At 35.5% G+C, this 18064-nt stretch overlaps 1 protein-coding gene across 1 annotated transcript in view; it reads right to left on the reverse strand.

Annotated features, from left to right (window-relative positions):
- The window catches only part of MYO9A (myosin IXA), a 388889-nt gene that overhangs the window by 136575 nt on the left and 234250 nt on the right, over nucleotides 1–18064 (reverse strand). The window contains 3 exon segments of the mRNA XM_024997927.2: nucleotides 2192–2333; nucleotides 8865–8986; nucleotides 16797–16931. Of these exon segments, the coding sequence (XP_024853695.1) occupies nucleotides 2192–2333; nucleotides 8865–8986; nucleotides 16797–16931 (399 nt within the window).

The following is an 18064-nucleotide window of genomic DNA, read 5'->3' on the forward strand; positions in this document are numbered from 1 at the left end:
CCTATCTGATAATAAGAATGAATGAATCACAGACATAAATGCATATATTGTATGATTCTATTTATCTGAAATTTAGTAAGTTAAAAAAAAACACTAAGGATAAAAAATTACAGTCACATTTACCTCTGGGTGGGGGAGAATGAGCCTGGAAGGGGTATGAGAGAAATCTGGACACTTGAGATTTCTGCATTTTATATACCTTGCTATATGATTTTATAGGTCAAGATTTTTTTGTTTTAGACTTTATTTTTATATATTGAGATGTAACTGACACACAACATTAAAGTATATAAAATATTAATACTGATTTGATACATTTGTAAACTGTAATATGATTACCATTTTAAAGTTAACAAATACCTCCATTATGTCATACAATCATCATTTTTTTGTGGTAAGAACATTTAAGATCTAGTCTATCTTAGAAACTTTGAAGACAGTGGTATAATCACAATGCTAACTATAAACACAATGTTTACTATAATTATAATGCTGTACATCAGAACTCCAGAAATTAACTGCAGGTTTTTATCCTTAGCCAGCCTCTCCTCAACTCCCCCACCCACTAATAAGCACCGTTCTACTCTGCTTTTCTAAATGTGTACCTAAAATCTGTTCCTTCTTGTCTTTTCCATCTCAGAAAATAGCACCTAAAATTCACCCATTAGCTATACCCAGAAGTCAGTTAACTATAATCCATCAACAAGATTTACTCATTGCAGCTCCAAAAATCTCTTATAATCATTTAGATCTCCTCCATCTCTACTGCCACCTCAGGGGTCCAGTTTACCTTAATGTTTCATTGATCTCCCAGCTCCCAATCTCTCCCTCTGCTAGTTTTTCTCCTCTGAGAAATCAATTTTTAAAAACACATAACATATTCTCTGCTTAAAATTTTTTCATGGCTCCTCATCAGAATTTCAGCAAAAACCAAACTCCTTTAACTTGGTCAGGAAGTCCCAAAGAACTAAGTTACTGTCCATTCTCTACATTGATTTCATGCCGCTATCTTCCTTGATCACTATAATCTAGTAATGCTGACCTGTTTTCAATTATTTTAACATACTAAATTCTTTTCTATCTCATGGCCTATAAGATTCACCATCCCAACCCCTCACCAAGGTCACATTTACTTCAGACCATCTCTCAAAATTTGAGTTTTGAAGGAGGTGTTCATTACCTACAAATTAAAAATCGACTAATTCACTACTTTCTCTCATAGAACCTATTCATTAATTTATACACCAAGATCATGTCAGCTAATTAATCACTAGATCATTCTAAACACAAATGTCAGACTCTGTGCTTTGTGTTTAGAATGATCTAGTGATAAATTAGCAGCACAGAGTTTGACATGTGCTTCATGTTTTAATAAGTACTTCTTGAATAAATGAATCAGTGATGAGTGAATGAGTGGTCTTAATTCTGACTCTCACCTCAAGATCCAGAAAAAACATATTGCTCCACAATATTCCACAGCATCACTACCTCGCCTAGAAATTGCCATCAGTATCAGGCTTAAATATCAAATGGTTGAAGGGTTCCTCAATTACAAACAAGGGATGGGCAAAATTATGAAGATTCCTTTCTGCAGGAGTTAAGTCTCAACATATTCATTAGGAGCTCAAGCTCACAAATATCCAAAGATACATGAGGACATGAGGCCTCATGGATGTAGAGAAGAGAAAAACTCAACCAGCCATACATAGATGAACTAGTGGGTTTCAGACATACCAATGGTATCTATTCTTGCAGATCTAAAAAGGCTATTACACTTCCGTAATAACCTATATGAAGAAGGAATCTGAGAAAGAATGGATACATGTATACATATAGCTGAAGTGCTTTGTTGTACACCTGCACACCTGCTGTACAGCTGAAACACAACATTATAAATCAACTAAACCCCAACATAAAAGTCAAATTGAAAGAATTAAAAATAAACAAGATAAAAAAGCTATTACATTTAGAATGGATTGACATCAATTTTAGCTGCAGGAAAAAACCAATAAAACCATCAGCTAATGACAGAAGAATACTGCAAAGAACAGTATGAATTTTGATATCATCCTTATAAAATTTCTCCCATTGTTACTGACCAACTACAAAGAAAACAGTATAATAGGGATGGTGATAACAGTTAAGAACACTCCTCTGTCCTAAAGGCTTATTCAATGAGAAATTTACTGACCTTTACCCCATACTTTACTTTCCCGGCATAATGCTTTATGATGAAAGCAGGCTCCATCACAGCTGGAAATTCAATGTAAGAATTCTCTTCATGTTGGTGTTTAAACTTGTCCAGCAGTGTTTGATTTGTAGCCTGTGGAAAACTAAATTAAAAATAAAAACAAAAACACTAAAGAAAGATGCAGCAGTTAATAAAGTATTTTTTTAATAATTATAATTTCATCTAACAGATTTAGCAAATTAGAGAGTTTTCACTTAAATAAATTCTCATAACAAGCTCAGAGGAAATGGACATCAAGTTGCCAACATTTGCTGGATCACTGGAAAAGCAAGGGAATTTCAGAAAAATATCAACTTCTGCTTCATTGACTACACTAAAGCCTTTGACTGTGTGGATCACAACAAACTGTGGAAAACAAGAGATGGAAATACGAGACCATCTTACCTGTCTCTTGAAACAAACAAGAGTTTTTTGTTTGTGAGGCAAGAAGCAATAATTAGAACCGGACATGGAACAAAGGACTGGTTCAAAATTGGGAAAGGAGTACAACAAGGCTGTATATTGTCACTCTGTTTATTTAACTTCTATGCACGGTACATCATGGGAAATGCCAGGCTAGATGAATAACAAGGTGGAATCAAGACTGCTGGGAGAAACCTCAAATATGCAGATGACGCTGTCCTAATGGCAGAAAAAGAAGAACTAAAGAGCCTCTTGATGAAAGTGAAAGAGGAGAGTGAAAAAGCCCCTCTTAAAACTCAATACTGAAAAAACTAAGATCAGGGCATCCAGTCCCATCATTTTATGGCAAATAGAAGGTGAAAAAGTAGAAACGGTGACAGATTTTCTCTTCTTGGGCTCAAAAATCACTGCAGATGGTGACTGCAGCCATGAAATTAGAAGATGCTTGCTTCTTGGAAGAAAAGCTATGACAAGCCTAGACAATGTATTAAAAAGCAGAGATATTACTTTGCTGACAAAGGTTTGTCTAGTCAAAGATATCATTTTTCCAGTAGTATGCATGGATGTGAGAGTTGGACATAAAGGCTGAGCACCGAAGAACTGATGCTTTTGAACTCTGGTACTGTGTCCCTTGGACAGCAACAAGATCAAACTAATCAGTCCTAAGGAAATCAACCCTGAATACTCATTGGAAGGACTGATGCTGAAGCTGAAGCTCCAATACTCTGGCCACCTGATGTGAAGAGCTGACTCATTGGAAAAGACCCTGATGCTGGGAAAGACTGAGGGCAGGAGGAGAAGAGGGTGAAGAGGATGAGATGGCTGGATGGCATCACTGATTCAATGAACATGAACTTGGGCAAACTCCAGGAGATAGTGAGGGACAGGGAGGCCTGGTGTGCTACATTCTATGGTGTTGCAAAGAATCAGACATGACTTAATGATTGAACAACAACAAAACAATCTGAAAGATGAGTGAAAAAAGATTTAGTATTCCTATTTTGTATATGAGAGCTCAAAAGTTGTGATTTGCCTAACACATACTATGCAAGTATCAGAAATAAGAAAATTAACTCAGGTTTTTAGATGTTTATCTTGGGTCACAGCGTGCTGCACCGTAAGACTCAAAGGATAATAAAAACCAAATCACATGTTGCTTGGGTTCAAGAACTTGCAAAAAGGGAATGATCTCTCAGGTTGGACAGGTCCTTTAAATCCAGGTTAATTTTTTTCATTATAAATTAAGTAGTAATTTTCTTACCTACATCAGTTACTGAATGTTTTTATATTATACCTATTATTCTTTCAAATACACATCAATAGATTTATACTCACTGATGAACATTTCATATCTGGGAATCATTCAAATAATATTTATTAAGAAGTAACCACATAATAGTAGTAGCTATTTAGTGGATAAGTTGTATCCAACTCTTTGCGACCCCTATGGACTAGAGCCCACCAGGTTCCTCTGTCCATGGAATTTCCCAGACAAGAATACTGGAGTGGGTTGCAATTTCCTTCTCCAGGGATATTCCTGACCCAGGAATCAAACTCCTGCATTGGCCAGGTGGATTCTTTACCACTGAGCCACAAGGGAATACAGTATAATACTAGCAATAATAGTAGTACAGACATATAAAACTTTAGAACAGAAAAAAAAAAAATCATTAGTGGTTGGGAATAATGTAAAGATTCAGAGGATACAAGAGGCAATTACAAGCTATATTTCAAAAGTTTGGTAGGAGTTTCAAACAGAGAAAATAATCACTGAGCAAAAAAAAAAAGGAGAGGTCAAGTATATTTCAGAGAATAGTTTCATTTAATAGTACTTGAATAATAAAAAATAATGTGATGTGAGATATAAAGATGTTGAATACAATATCTAATGCACTACAATGATTCCAATACTACAAGAAAAATGGTTAATTACATAGTACCTATTGGAACCAGGAAGGAGAAAGGTCTTTGATGTCAGATAGTCATTGCCTACATTACAAATTCTGTCTGTGACCTCGGGCAAGCTAGGTACAACCTTCTTTAGGAACTGGCTTGTTAATCCATAAATGAGTAGAATGAATGATAGTGCTAGAAGAATTAAATAACACTAGCAAAAATACCTAACATTAGTTGACATCCTATAGGGATGATACAAATTAACCTACTTTTTCATGTTAGCAACACCGCCATTTTCCTAGTCAACTGAGGCCTGCTTTTGCATCAAACACTATCCCTTCCTCTAGGCTTTTCCCTCCTTCCCAGAACTCTAAAGCCATTCCAGAACAGGTTACAACTCTTGAACAATTTCAGAGAATACAGCAACAGCCTTTATAGTAGCCTTAGTGATTCTAATTTTACCATGTTTCATGTCACCAAACACAACTATCAAAATAAATTTTCCTACAATGTGCTTTTAATGGTGTGCCTCCCCTACTTTCGAAAATTGAAATCCAAGCTCCTAAGCCCAGACCAACCCAACTTCTGCAAACACATCTGTCACTACTCTACAGCAGCATGCTTCTTTTCAGGAAGGATGTTCATCTCATTATTTCTACCTAAGGTCTACTTGCCTTCTAATCCTCTGAGTCATTAAAAAGCTTGTGATTTGTTTCCTTTTTCTTGGATAAATCATGGAAAAAATTAAATGTTTCCATTTAAACTTCCTTTATTAAAACCAATGCTAATTTTCATGTTTATGGGACATTTATATTGTTTATTTACATTTTTTGCCCATTTTAATTGATACATTATTTCTTTTTTTTTTTGATTGGAAGATAATTAATGAGAACAAATATGAGGGCAGTTTCTATTCCAAATAAGGAAAGATGGGGGAAAAAAAACCTTTCCACCAGTCCTGCAGTCAATAAACAATTGTGGATACATACTACATAATTAAGCAAAAGAGCCTGGAACAGAGACCAAGTAGACATTATCATGAATTTCAAAACTCTTCATCTAATGTTTCCCCAAAGACTACCTGCAAGGGTAGCCTTAGATCAGTGTTTCTTTGCACTAATCTAAGGCTACCCCAACTAAGGAGTTTTTAAAAATACTAATGCCTGGACCCCATCTCCTGTGATTCTACTGAATTGATGCTAGGCCAGTGACAAAGTACTATTTATAAGTTCCCCAGGTAATTCTTACGAACATGCAAGATTGATAAAATGTTGGCCTAAATGAATGCTCTGATTTTTAACTTCAGTTTGTTAAATAAAACGCAGAGTCTGGTCAAGAAGTCTGGGACAGAAGTGTGAGACTCTGTACTTGTAACAACCTTTACGATGACGCCAGTGCTGCTGTCAGCAGGTCACACTGAGTACTATGGGAAAGACTAGTAACACTCTTAACTTTGCTTACACCATTCCTCCTTTCTAAACTCCACACTGAATCCTTTAGAATCTAATGTATAAAATTTGAACAGCTAGCAGACAAGACTAAACAAGAATTCTAACTTCCAACATGTGCTCCAAAGCACTACAAACACACTGACTGAAGCAGGAATACCAGGAAGGATATTTCATGTAATATATCCTCTACAGAACAAAATATTTTCAGAGGAAAAATACTCAAAGTGATTTCAAAAACAGCTCTTTCCAAATGACACTAATTTATTGTCAAGTCCTCTTCACTGGTACATGAAAGAGGGAAAACATTTCATGTCTTTGCATCTTCTGGGAAGTTAAAACAGAGACACAAAGCTGGCTAATTTATAAGGAAAGATAACAGGATTAACTTAAAGCAAGGGAAATAATACTACGGTTTATTAAAAAATTTTATGGAGTTGATATAGAAGCACAATTGAAGTGGCAATCAAGAGGTTATTCAGTCCAATCTCCTACCTGCAAAAGTACCTTGATAGATGATGCAAAATAATTACTATAATGGAAAATTCTACTACTTTATGAAGCAGCTGCTAATCAGTTCTAATGATTAAAAAGCTCTTTCTTATATTGAGCCAACATCTGTCTTCCTGTAATTTCTGGACCTGTGGCTTAACTCCACAAGCTTCTGGGTAACAGCAAAAAGGTGACATTCTTTTCACTGGGAAATATCTACATTTCTGTGAGGTAGCAACTGACCAAGTAAAGATGGTCTTTGTATAACATAGTAAGATGTACACTCAATGAAACTTTGCTTAAAGAATAACAGACAAGGCCCCTTTGCTCTATTCATGTTTTAATTATATATCCATAGCTTATTTCCTGCTCACAACCACTGTAAGATATAGAGTAGACAGCATTATAATTAATCATCATTATTTCCTTTTTGCATGCAAGAAAACTGAGGACTAAGGATATTAAGAGATTTGCTGAGGGTAGTTAATAGAGCTGGAATACAACCCTGAACTTCTGACATCACAGTCTAAGCATTATGGTAAAGCAAATAAGGACAATACTTCAAAGCACAAGCTCATTACTCTGTTCTCCGTAGCTCATGTTTGTTTTGTTTGGTTTATTCTTGTATTTTGATTTTGCTTGTATACTAGTTTTTTATATACCAGAGAAGATGGGGCAGGGGGAAGGTGAAATTGGTAAAAGGGATCAACTGTATGGTGACAGATAAAAAATATACTTTTGGTAGTCAGCACATACTGTAGGGTATACAGAAGTAGAAATATAATGTACATATGAATCTTATATAATGTTATAAACCAATGTTACTACAATAAAAAAGGAAAACAAAAGTTCAAGTAAAAGACAAAACTAAAGCTTCTTATTCAGAAATACCTGGTGGGTTTGAATCTCAAGTCCATCATTTACTATACATATGATCTTTTTCTCAAATTGCTTAAATTTTCTTGTTCATAAGACATCTCAAAATAACTGCTTATCATTTCAATATCTACAATGGTTCTCCATACTAAATATCAAAATCACCTATGACACTTTCTAAAATAAAATACATCAGAATTAAGGCATGCAAGCAGAGTTAAGAACCACTAACTTCAAAATTTTATAAGAGATAATGTATGTTTTGGGAAATATAGAGCAATACAAGAAACATTTACAACTTTGCACATAAAATTAAAATGCTTTTTGCTGAATTTTAATTCATTTAGATTAATGGAAATAGACTAATGATGGAAGGGCAGATATAATTGTTGGCAATATCATTTCCAATATATTTTGCAGCTCTGCCATATTACTTTATAATTCTATGCAGCAATTCTGTGAGTTTATGGAATATTAAATGGCAATAACATACAACTTACCATACATATCAGGATATTCTTAAAGTAGGTGCCTTTAATAACTAAAATGAACAATCAGTATAAACTTTAGATTGTCCTACACAAACCTGGTATACAGTCATCCTACCTATGAAAGTTACTACTTAATATTTTATATCTTAGTTTAATGGGTATAGTATTAAACAAGGAATCAAGTGACCTAATTCAATTTCTAAATATTTTACTAAAGAGTCATGGAAAACCAACACACTCTCCACCACTTTGGTTTCTCCAGTTCTAGATTTGCCATCTCTTAGAATAATTAAACTATAATAATACTTTCCAGAGCACTGAGAACATGGTGGAGGATGCTCCATGAAGCTTTATTTCTGCAACATATATATTTAAGTTTGGTCAGGCTTCCCTGGTGGCTCAGAGGGTAAAACATCTGCCTGTAATACGGAAGACGCAAGTTCAATCCCTGGGTCGGGAAGATCCCCTGGAGAAGGAAATAGCAACCCACTCCAGTATTCTTGCCTGGAGAATCCCATGGACAGAGGAGACTGAGGGGCTACACTTCATGGGGTCGCAAAGAGTCTGACACAACTGAGCGACTACACTTAGCTTACCTAACTTATACTGAACAGTGTTACCAAGGGATGGCAAATATCTAACATATGTGGTCACTAAAAACTTGCACAGCCATGGCAGATATCACAAATCTATTATTATATTCTTTACCACTAAGCAAGAAAACTGCAAACACATCTCATATGTAAAACTTAATTCAATAAGAAACACAAAACAAAAAAATATATACCAACAATTGAACATCAAAGTGACTTTGCAGAAGAAATTTGGAAAAAGTCAAGGAAAAAATGAGTTCAGTAGTGAAGTCCATCCAATTTTCTTATAAACACACAAAAAAATGCATACCAGGGAAACTTTTGCTCTTAATAACATTAAGAAGAAAGTTTAGGGCTTAAGAAGACATGAAAAACTCACATGGCCAATAACAAAACTGAAACGAATCATACTCACTTGCTTTCTTCATCCAAAAGATGGAGCAGACCTGTTGGTTTCTTGCTAATAAGATTTATGCAACAGGTATTATCAATGTAGTCTATATTGTGCCAGCTGATACCTTCAGTTCTATATTCCTCCTAGGAAATACAAATTAACAATTTATTCATCTTGCAGAAAATAAAAGGTATGTGAGAATAAGGACTAAAAAGTTTTTACCAGGATTAAAAGAATAGACTAAACTTTGAAAAATCATTAATCTACACAATGAAAGAAATGTATATTTCAGTTTCATAAAATCGTGATATAGTATATGTCTATTTTCTTTTAATAGTACATGCAACCAAATTTTCTGATTAGAATCCTATTTGTGATTCCATTCAGATGGAAAACTAAGTGTGATTTGTTTTAGCTACACTATCTGATGACTACACTATGGAAAAATGTAAAACGAAAAAGACTAATTTCTCCCACACAACTTGAAGCCATCAAAAAGAACTATTGGATCATCAACAGTGAATATAATGAAACAATGTCTGAGAAAAATGGAAAACTATCACCTCCAGTGATCACTGATAAAAATCATATAGAATTCGTACACAGTGAACTTTGACAAAATAAACAGAATAACTTTCAAAAGGCGGGGGCAGAGGAGTTTCCCCAATTCCAAGACTAAACTCAAAGCTCACACACTGAGTAACCATTCAAAACTCTCTTATGAAGCCCCTACTGTTCCTTCTTTAACATCTACACTGGGAAATAAATATTCTTTTATTCATCTCTGTGATGCTTTTACTTTTACTTTTTAAAGTGTCAGAAAGATGATTCTGAAAATAAAGAAGGTTCTACACTGAATGATATTTAGGCATCAAATTAATATCCTGTTCATCTGATGGTTTTAGTATTCACTGATTATATTTGCATACCTCTCAGCAAATACAGTGATTTTGTGAAACAGTGATGTTAATAATTGAATCATTCTTTCTGTATTATCATTATCCTGTAAGGAAAAGTGGACCCTCGTATAAACTAGTTACTCTAATTGTAAAAAGTAAGTGCTAACTTAGTCCTTCCCCCTCAACAGTTTCACAAGCAAGTAATGCTATATAAGGTCACCCCCAAGCAGTGGTAAAGCTTTTTCCCTCTTCCTTTTCACAGCATGGATAAACAGCATACTAGATAGTGTAAGCACATGGATTTTTATATTCTTTACTAGTATTTCAAAATCCCTTCCCATTCCAGTTTCCCAACGGTGATTCAGATCCTCCTGCTCAAAGTTAACTATTATCCTAACTTCTATACCTCTGACAAAATCCACCTCTTTATAAAAATTATATATATATAGAACCATGCAATACATATTCTTTTGATCTGGCGTTTCTTCTGTTACTCAACATTATGTTTCAGAGAAACATCTATGTTGTCAAACGCATCTAAAGTACATGCATTTTAATTGCTGTAAGACGGGTAGTGGAGTACATTTACTCATTTATGCATTGTCTAGGCTGCTTTCTCAAAGTAATAGCAGAACTGAGAGCACATGGCCTCCAAAACCCAGAAGACTGATTTACTTATACTTTTTTATAGAAAAGGCATGACAAAATCTGCTACAGAACATTAACTCTCAAATTTTAATATACAACAGAATCACATGAAGAGCTTGTTAAAAAAAGAAGCCACAAACTCAGAATGTGTGAATAAGAAAGTTTGGGGTAGTGCACTTGGAAGGAGTGCCTAGGTGATACTGATTGTACCAGTAGGGATAGGAGAAGAATAACTAACTCCTCAAGAACCAATGATATATTTATATACAATACATTCATCTACTGGACTATTGATGGGCATTACACTCATTTCCAATTTTGGCTATTAAAAATAAGGGCATTATGTACATTTCTGTACAAAACTTTTTGTAAGCATTTATATAGATTTGGAGAGTGAAACCGCCGGCTTATAAAGTACAAACATAAACTCAGAAGACACTGCCAAACAATTTTCTAAAGTGGCTGTACCAATCTATGCACCCACCACCAGTGTATGAGACTTCCCAGTGCACAGTATTTCTCTAATACCTGCATTGTCAGTTTTTTTCATTTTAGTCACTCTGGTGAATGCCTAGAAATATTTAAGTATGGGTTTAATTTTATTTTCCCTAAAGACTAATATGGAGAAGGTGATGGCACCCCACTCCAGTACTCTTGCCTGGAAAATCCCATGGATGGAGGAGCCTGGAAGGCTGAAGTCCATGGGGTCGCAGAGGGTCGGACACGACTGAGCGACTTCACTTTCACTTTTCACTTTTATGCATTGGAGAAGGAAATGGCAACCCACTCCCATGTTCTTGCCTAGAGAATCCCAGGGATGGGGGAGCCTGGTGGGCTGCCGTCTATGGGGTCACACAGAGTCGGACACGACTGAAGTGACTTAGCAGCAGCAAAGACTAATAAATGAAATATCTTTTCCTATGTTTACTTTCCATTTGGATGTCCTCACATGCCTACATTCATGATAAAAATTCTTAGAAAACATCCTTGCCTTGTTCTCAATCTTAGGGGGAAATCATTTAGTCTGTTTCCATTAAGTATGATATTAACTGTTGGTTTTTTGTAAATGGCCTTTATCAGGAAGTTCCCTTCTATACCGAGTTTGCTAAAGGTTTTGTTTTGAATAAGACTGAGTATGTAATTTTATCAAACGCATTTTTATATTTTTATTGAGAACACCATGAATTTTTTTCTTCTTCTGCTTTGTTAACAGATGAATTAAACTGATTGGTGGTCAGATGTAATACACACCAGAAAAAACTCCACTTGGTTCTGATATATTATCCTTTTGCATATCTCGCTGGACTTAGTTTGCTAATATTTGTTTAAATATTAGCAAACTGAAAATTTTCTAAACAAATATTAGAAAACTGAAAATTCCCACTTCTAATAATTTTCTTCACAGATCTAGGTTATCTTGGCTCCCCAAAATATGTTTAGAATTGTCCCCTTTTATCTATTCCACATAAAAATTTATGTTAAACTGAAAATACTTTCACCATTTATGTCAAACTGAAAATACTTCTCTCACCATTGGCAGAATTCATCAATGGTGCCATTTTGGCTTACAATGTCCTTTACGGAAAGAATTTAATTACATATTCAATTTCTTTAACAGTTACGTAATTTTTTTGGGGGGTTGAGCTGGGTCTTCATTGCTGCACACAGGCTTTCTCTAGTTGCAGCAAGTGGGAGCTACTCTCTAGTTGCCGCGTGTAGGCTTCTCATTGAGGTGGCTTCTCTTACTGCAGACCGTGGGCTCCAAGTGCCCAGGTTCACTAGTTGTGGCACACGGGCTTAGTTGCTCCATGACATGCAGGATCTTCCTGGACCAGGGATGGAACCTATGTCCCCTGCATTGGCAGGTGGCTTCTCAACCAAAGGATGGCAAGGGAAGTTCCAATAGTTAAAGGATTTGAACTTTGGTTTTATCTGTGTCAACACAGTTTTGAAAAGTTTTTTCTCATATTATTTGATAAGTCTACTTATGGACATAAAGTTGTTTAGTGTATTCTGTAACTTTTTAATATGTATAGGATATACAATGATATAGTCTTTATCATTGGAATTCTGGCTATTTATATCCCTGTCTTTATATGTCTCTGTCTCTTTCCCAGTAATTTCTTGAGGCTTTTATAAATGTTATTGGTCATTTCAAAGTATTACTTACGTTTCACAGCTTATGATTTTTGTTGATCCCTTCCCATAATATATTTGTTTTCATTTTTATTCATTCTATTATTTCCTTTTGCTTAAGTTTCTGAGCATTTTCAAATGTGTTAAATCATTGCTCTTCAATCCTAAAATGTTCTGACAGCTATAAAATTTTCCTCTAGTTAAATCATTAGTCAAATTTCTTCAGTGACTAAAGTACATCTTTAGACACAAGTTTTAATATTTAACATATTAGGTTCAATATGTTCTCTAATTTTTTCAATTTCTAAGCTATTTAGAAATTTCTTAACTTTTAATCATAAAGTATTTTCTAGTTATCTTTTTGTTGTTGGTTTCTGATATAACTTTACTATGGTTTTGAGATCTGTGTGATTTCAATACTGTGAAATTTCCAAGGCACTTTCAGGAGTCTTCTCTATCATCGCAGTTCAAAGGTGTCAATTCTTTGGTGTTTTGCATTCTTTATGGTCCAGCTCTCAAAACCGTACGTGACCACTGGGAAGATCACAGTGTTGACTATACAGACCTTTGTCAGCAGAGTAATGTCTCTGCTTTTCAACACACTGCTTAGGTTTGTCATTGCTTTCCTGCCAAGAAGCAACATCTTCTGATTTCATGGATGCAGTCACCATTCACAGTGATTTTAGAGCCCAAGAAGAGGAAATCTGTCACTACTTCCACCTTTTCCCTTCTATCTGTCCTACAGTATTGGGGCCAGATGCCATGATTTTAGTTTTTTATTAATATTTAGTCTTAAGTTGGCTTTTTCACTCTCCTCTTTCACCCTCATCAAGAGGCTCTTTGGTTCCTCTTCACTTTCTGCAGTTAGAGTGGTATCATCTGCATAAAATCTGAGGTTGTTGATGTTTCTCCTGCCAGTCTTGATTCCAGCTTGTAACTCATCCAGCATTTGCATTCTTAGGGCTTCTCAACATGTGTATATTGGATTTTTTTGTTTTTTGTTTTAATTTTGGAAAATTATCAGCCATTGTTTCTTCAAACATAGCTTCAATCCTATTCTCTCACTTTCACATATGTTTTTCCAGAATTCCTGTTACACATGTTAGATCTTTTCACTATGTCCCATATGCCTCTTACAATATTTGTATTTTCCGCCTTTATTCATCAAGCTGGTACTTCTTCTGATCTATCTTCCAAAGCACTAATTTTCTCTTAAGTTATATCTAATTGTGAAAAATTAATATTATGTTCTTCATTTCACCTACTTTTTAGTCCTAGATTTTCCTAAATTTAGGATTTTTTTTTAAGTTTGCTGTTCTTTAATAGAATTATCACTTTAAAAAATTTCTTGAAGCCATTGTTAAAGTTCATGTTTGATAAGATCATTATCTGAATCCCCTATGGTAGTCTACTGTCTCACTTCTCTTGGTTTTTTCTCTTGTTGGTTTCCTTCCTTGTATGTCTTAAACATCTCAGTTAAAAACCTGAATGCTCGCACGTGAAAAAGTGCAGAGATAACTTTAGTAATGAGATGATCTCTTTCTCCATCAGAGACTGAATTTGCTCTTAGCAGGTGGCTAAGAACACTGGAAATTCTACACTGTTTTAACCCAATCAGGAACTGAAATTATTTTAAACTGAGCTTTAGCCCCTATAATGCCTGCCTGCTCTATTTCTGCTTTGGTGGTTGGCTTAGTCGCTGAGTCATGTCTGACTCTTGTGACCCCACAGACTGTAGCCTGACAGGCTCCTCTGTCCATGGGATTTCCCAGACAAGAATACTGGAGTGGGCTGCCATTTCCTTCTCCAGGAGATCTTCCTGACCCAGGGATTGAGCCTGGGTCTCCTGTATGGCAGGTGGATTCTTTACTGACTAAGCCACTGGAAAAGCCCTATTTCTGCATTACCTTTATTATAAGATATAACCCTTTAAGGTCTTCAAGCCCCTGGGACTTGCCGAGGAGCTCCTCTTTTGTTCTTTAATCTGGACAAAATCCTTTTTGGAAGCCTTCTACCAGAAGAGAAATGTCTATAGCAACAAAGCATTTCCTGAATGCTGAGTTCATCTCCCTAGATTTCATGCTTGCGTATCTGAGCCCTGTAAAGCTTCACTTATTTGAAGGTACTCCAATGCTTTCAATTATGTTTTGTTCAGTTGTTTTACTTTTTAGATGTTCTGTAAGGCAAGTTTGGTCAAAATTTCCTAGTCTGATATCCCCAGAAGAGGAACAGACAAAAGAACAACTCACTAGATTATGAACTCAATAATAAGATTCTTCAATTCTAAACTGTTTATCTTCAATGCCTAACAGTGCCTGAAATATAACTGACTCCCTTCAATACATCTTCCACAGTGCCAATTCAAATGTTTGCTGCTACTGCTGCTGCTAAGTCGCTTCAGTCGTGTCCGACTCTGTGCGACCCCATGGTCGGCAGCCCACCAGGCTTCCCCGTCCCTGGGATTCTCCAGGCAAGAACACTGGAGTGGGTTGCCATTTCCTTCTCCAATGCATGAAAGTGAAAAGTGAAAATGAAGTTGTTCAGTCATGTCCGACTCTAGCAACCCCACGGACTGCAGCCCACCAGGCTCCTCCGTCCATGGGATTTTCCAGGCAAGAGTACTGGAGTGGGGTGCCATTGCCTTCTCTGAAATGTTTGCTACACATACTTCAAATAGCTCCCCATTCTCTAACAGAAAAATTCTAATCTTCTCTGAACAACTATCTGATTGAGACTATCTCATCAAACTTATCTCCTTTCCTGCCCACATCCTTATATCCTGTATTTTTGCTACACTGAATCATTTCCAGTTCATCAAAAGTGCTCTGCTATTTTATGCCTCACAGTTTTAAAGATATTGTTATCTTTGTTTAAAATATCTTTTCCCCATTGACAGTCTGGTGAGCTCAACTTTCTATTCAAAACTCTATTTCAGAATCACTCTATTCCTAGGAAATCTCTGCAGACTTTCAACAAATTCTAATAAATTTCATCCTTTCTATCACTACTTTACCTTATATTTGATTTTAGTACCTATCATCCTGCATGGCATTTATTACATATTTCTCCCATCTTAAATGCAAATGTATTAATTTTGGGCAATAATTAGAAGTGAACTTCAGTAATTAAAATTATCAAAATGTTTCCTCCCAAAGCATCTTTGGTATATTTTTATTTCTATCACTTAATGGTAAGCACTACATGTTAGGTGATATTATAAAAAATAATACTATCTTTTAACAGTGGTGCTTAAACAGTTGTGCTTAAAGCCAAGATAGAGCAAGCCCCAATGACAGGAAACTGTTGTGATTTTCTGTTCATTTCTTTTCTTCATTATTTCCTTTCAGTTGAGTGTGAACCCAGCTTCTATTTATGTCTTCAAACTTAACTTCTGGGCCATAAACTCAACTTGTTACTAAATTTAAATCTGGCTTAGAAAAAGAATCCACACTTTCAACCCTGCAGTTACCCTAAGAATTCTCATGTAAACTGATGGCTTACTCTTTCTATCCTAATTCAATCAATTTGACCATCTCATAAAAGATATGTAGTTACTCAATTTGGTCTCTCTATACTGTCCTATCTCTTTGTATCCACATTCTAAGCTGATTTAAGATTCTATTAATAAGCTCCTCTATCCCATCCTTGAACTAAGAGATCAAAGGAATCAAACAAGCATACTTAATATGACACACTGTGACCAAGGCCACAAAAGCAATTAAAAATCAAAAACATCAACAAAAATCAAAACAAACCCATAGATCTTTTCATTCAAAGGTTCCATCAAATAAACACATATTACTGATTCTACTTAAGGCCTTTTAATTAAAACAGAAAACCCTGTGTGATAAGGCCCAAAAAACTATGCTCTCATCTGTCATTTGCTTACACTAATATGAAGACAATAATATCTTTATTGAAATCAACATTTAAAATACTTATCATGACTATGACTCAAAAAATTTATGTGGTGTATATGAAGGTACAGGTTGGGGTTCAGGGAATGGGGAAGGGGTAAGTGAACACACATTCACATCCTCACACATGTGTGTGCTCAGTCACTCAGTTGTGTCCGACTCTTTGTGAAGTCATGGACTGTAACCCGTCAGGCTCCTCTGTCCTTGGGATTTTCAAGGCAGGAATACTAGAGTGGATTGCCATTTCCTCCTCCCGGGGATCTTCCCAACCCAGGTATTGAACCCACATCTCCTGCATTGGCAGGCGGATGCTTTACCACCAAGCCACCTGGGAAGCCCATTTAGGTACTCACTTGCTCCAATTTAAAGATATGCTGATTAAAGTAGTGTTGTAAACGTTCATTAGCAAAATTAATACAGAACTGTTCAAAGCTATTATTTTCATAATCTTCAAACCCAAAAATATCAAGAACACCAATGGACAAAGTCTGTGAAAAACAAGAAAGAAATTATGGTTAAAAAATGATGCTTAAATTTATTTCATGAACTTATATTTCACTATATAAGTAACAAAATGTTCAAAGTTCTTCAATAGCAGTAGATGAAAACTTGAGGGGACCCAGTGGTCAACCAAAATATACTACAAATAAAAAAATTTTAGTTCTCTTTATCTTCATCATTTTATCTTAGTTATAAAAATATATCCAAAGTTTTAACACATGTAATTCATAGATTACTTCACAGAAATGTACAAAGCAGAGTTAAAGACTTGTTACCTCAATACCACAAATCTCTAAAACCCCAGAGACAAGGGAAGGGGGGGGCGGGGAAAAGGCTATTGGAAAGTCAGAAGGTTAGTAAAGTAAAGCTAGGTTAATCCTGGGTATGCCTGGTTCTACCAAAGGATCATGCAAATTTTCCTAGTTTGACTTCTCTATCCCAATAAAATTCTGCTTTAAGATAAGCTAACAAGCATATTTCTTGTCTTACACAGGCTAGAAATGAAACTGGATATCAAACATTGAAAATTTTTTTATCAAAAGAAGTCATACAAGATTTATGACAGTAACTTAAAAAAAAATTTATGACATTAAACAGTTCTAAAAAGATGACAGCAAACCACTTCATCATCCTCAATTTCTGCTCCCTAAAGTCAAAAACACTCAAATCTTTTCAGTTGCTTGGTACACAATAGTATAATATAGTAAAAAGTGTTTATTCTTCTATTTCTTGATATTTCACTTCCAGAAACAATCTTCTAACTTCTTGCTAAGGATGATGAATATTCAGTTCTAACACCCCAAACCATTATTCTTCCCACACCCCATCTCATGCTTAAAATAGAGTTGTATGACAGTTGTGATTAAATGAAACAATTTTTCTCCACTGGTGCTGAAAGATACTGGGCAGACTGATATAATGAGCGATAAATAGCAAGAGACTGTTAAAAGTCTCCATTAAGAGTATTTTGTTTGATTACTTCTGCTGACTAATTCTATGCTATGCTATGCTAAGACACTTCAGTCGTGTCCGACTCTGTGTGACCCCATAGATGGCAGCCCACCAGGCTTCCCCGTCCCTGGGATTCTCCAGGCAAGAACACTGGAATGGGTTGCCATTT

The sequence above is a fragment of the Bos taurus genome, chromosome 10 (assembly GCF_002263795.3).
Source record: "Bos taurus isolate L1 Dominette 01449 registration number 42190680 breed Hereford chromosome 10, ARS-UCD2.0, whole genome shotgun sequence".
In the NCBI taxonomy this organism is placed as follows: domain Eukaryota; kingdom Metazoa; phylum Chordata; class Mammalia; order Artiodactyla; family Bovidae; genus Bos; species Bos taurus.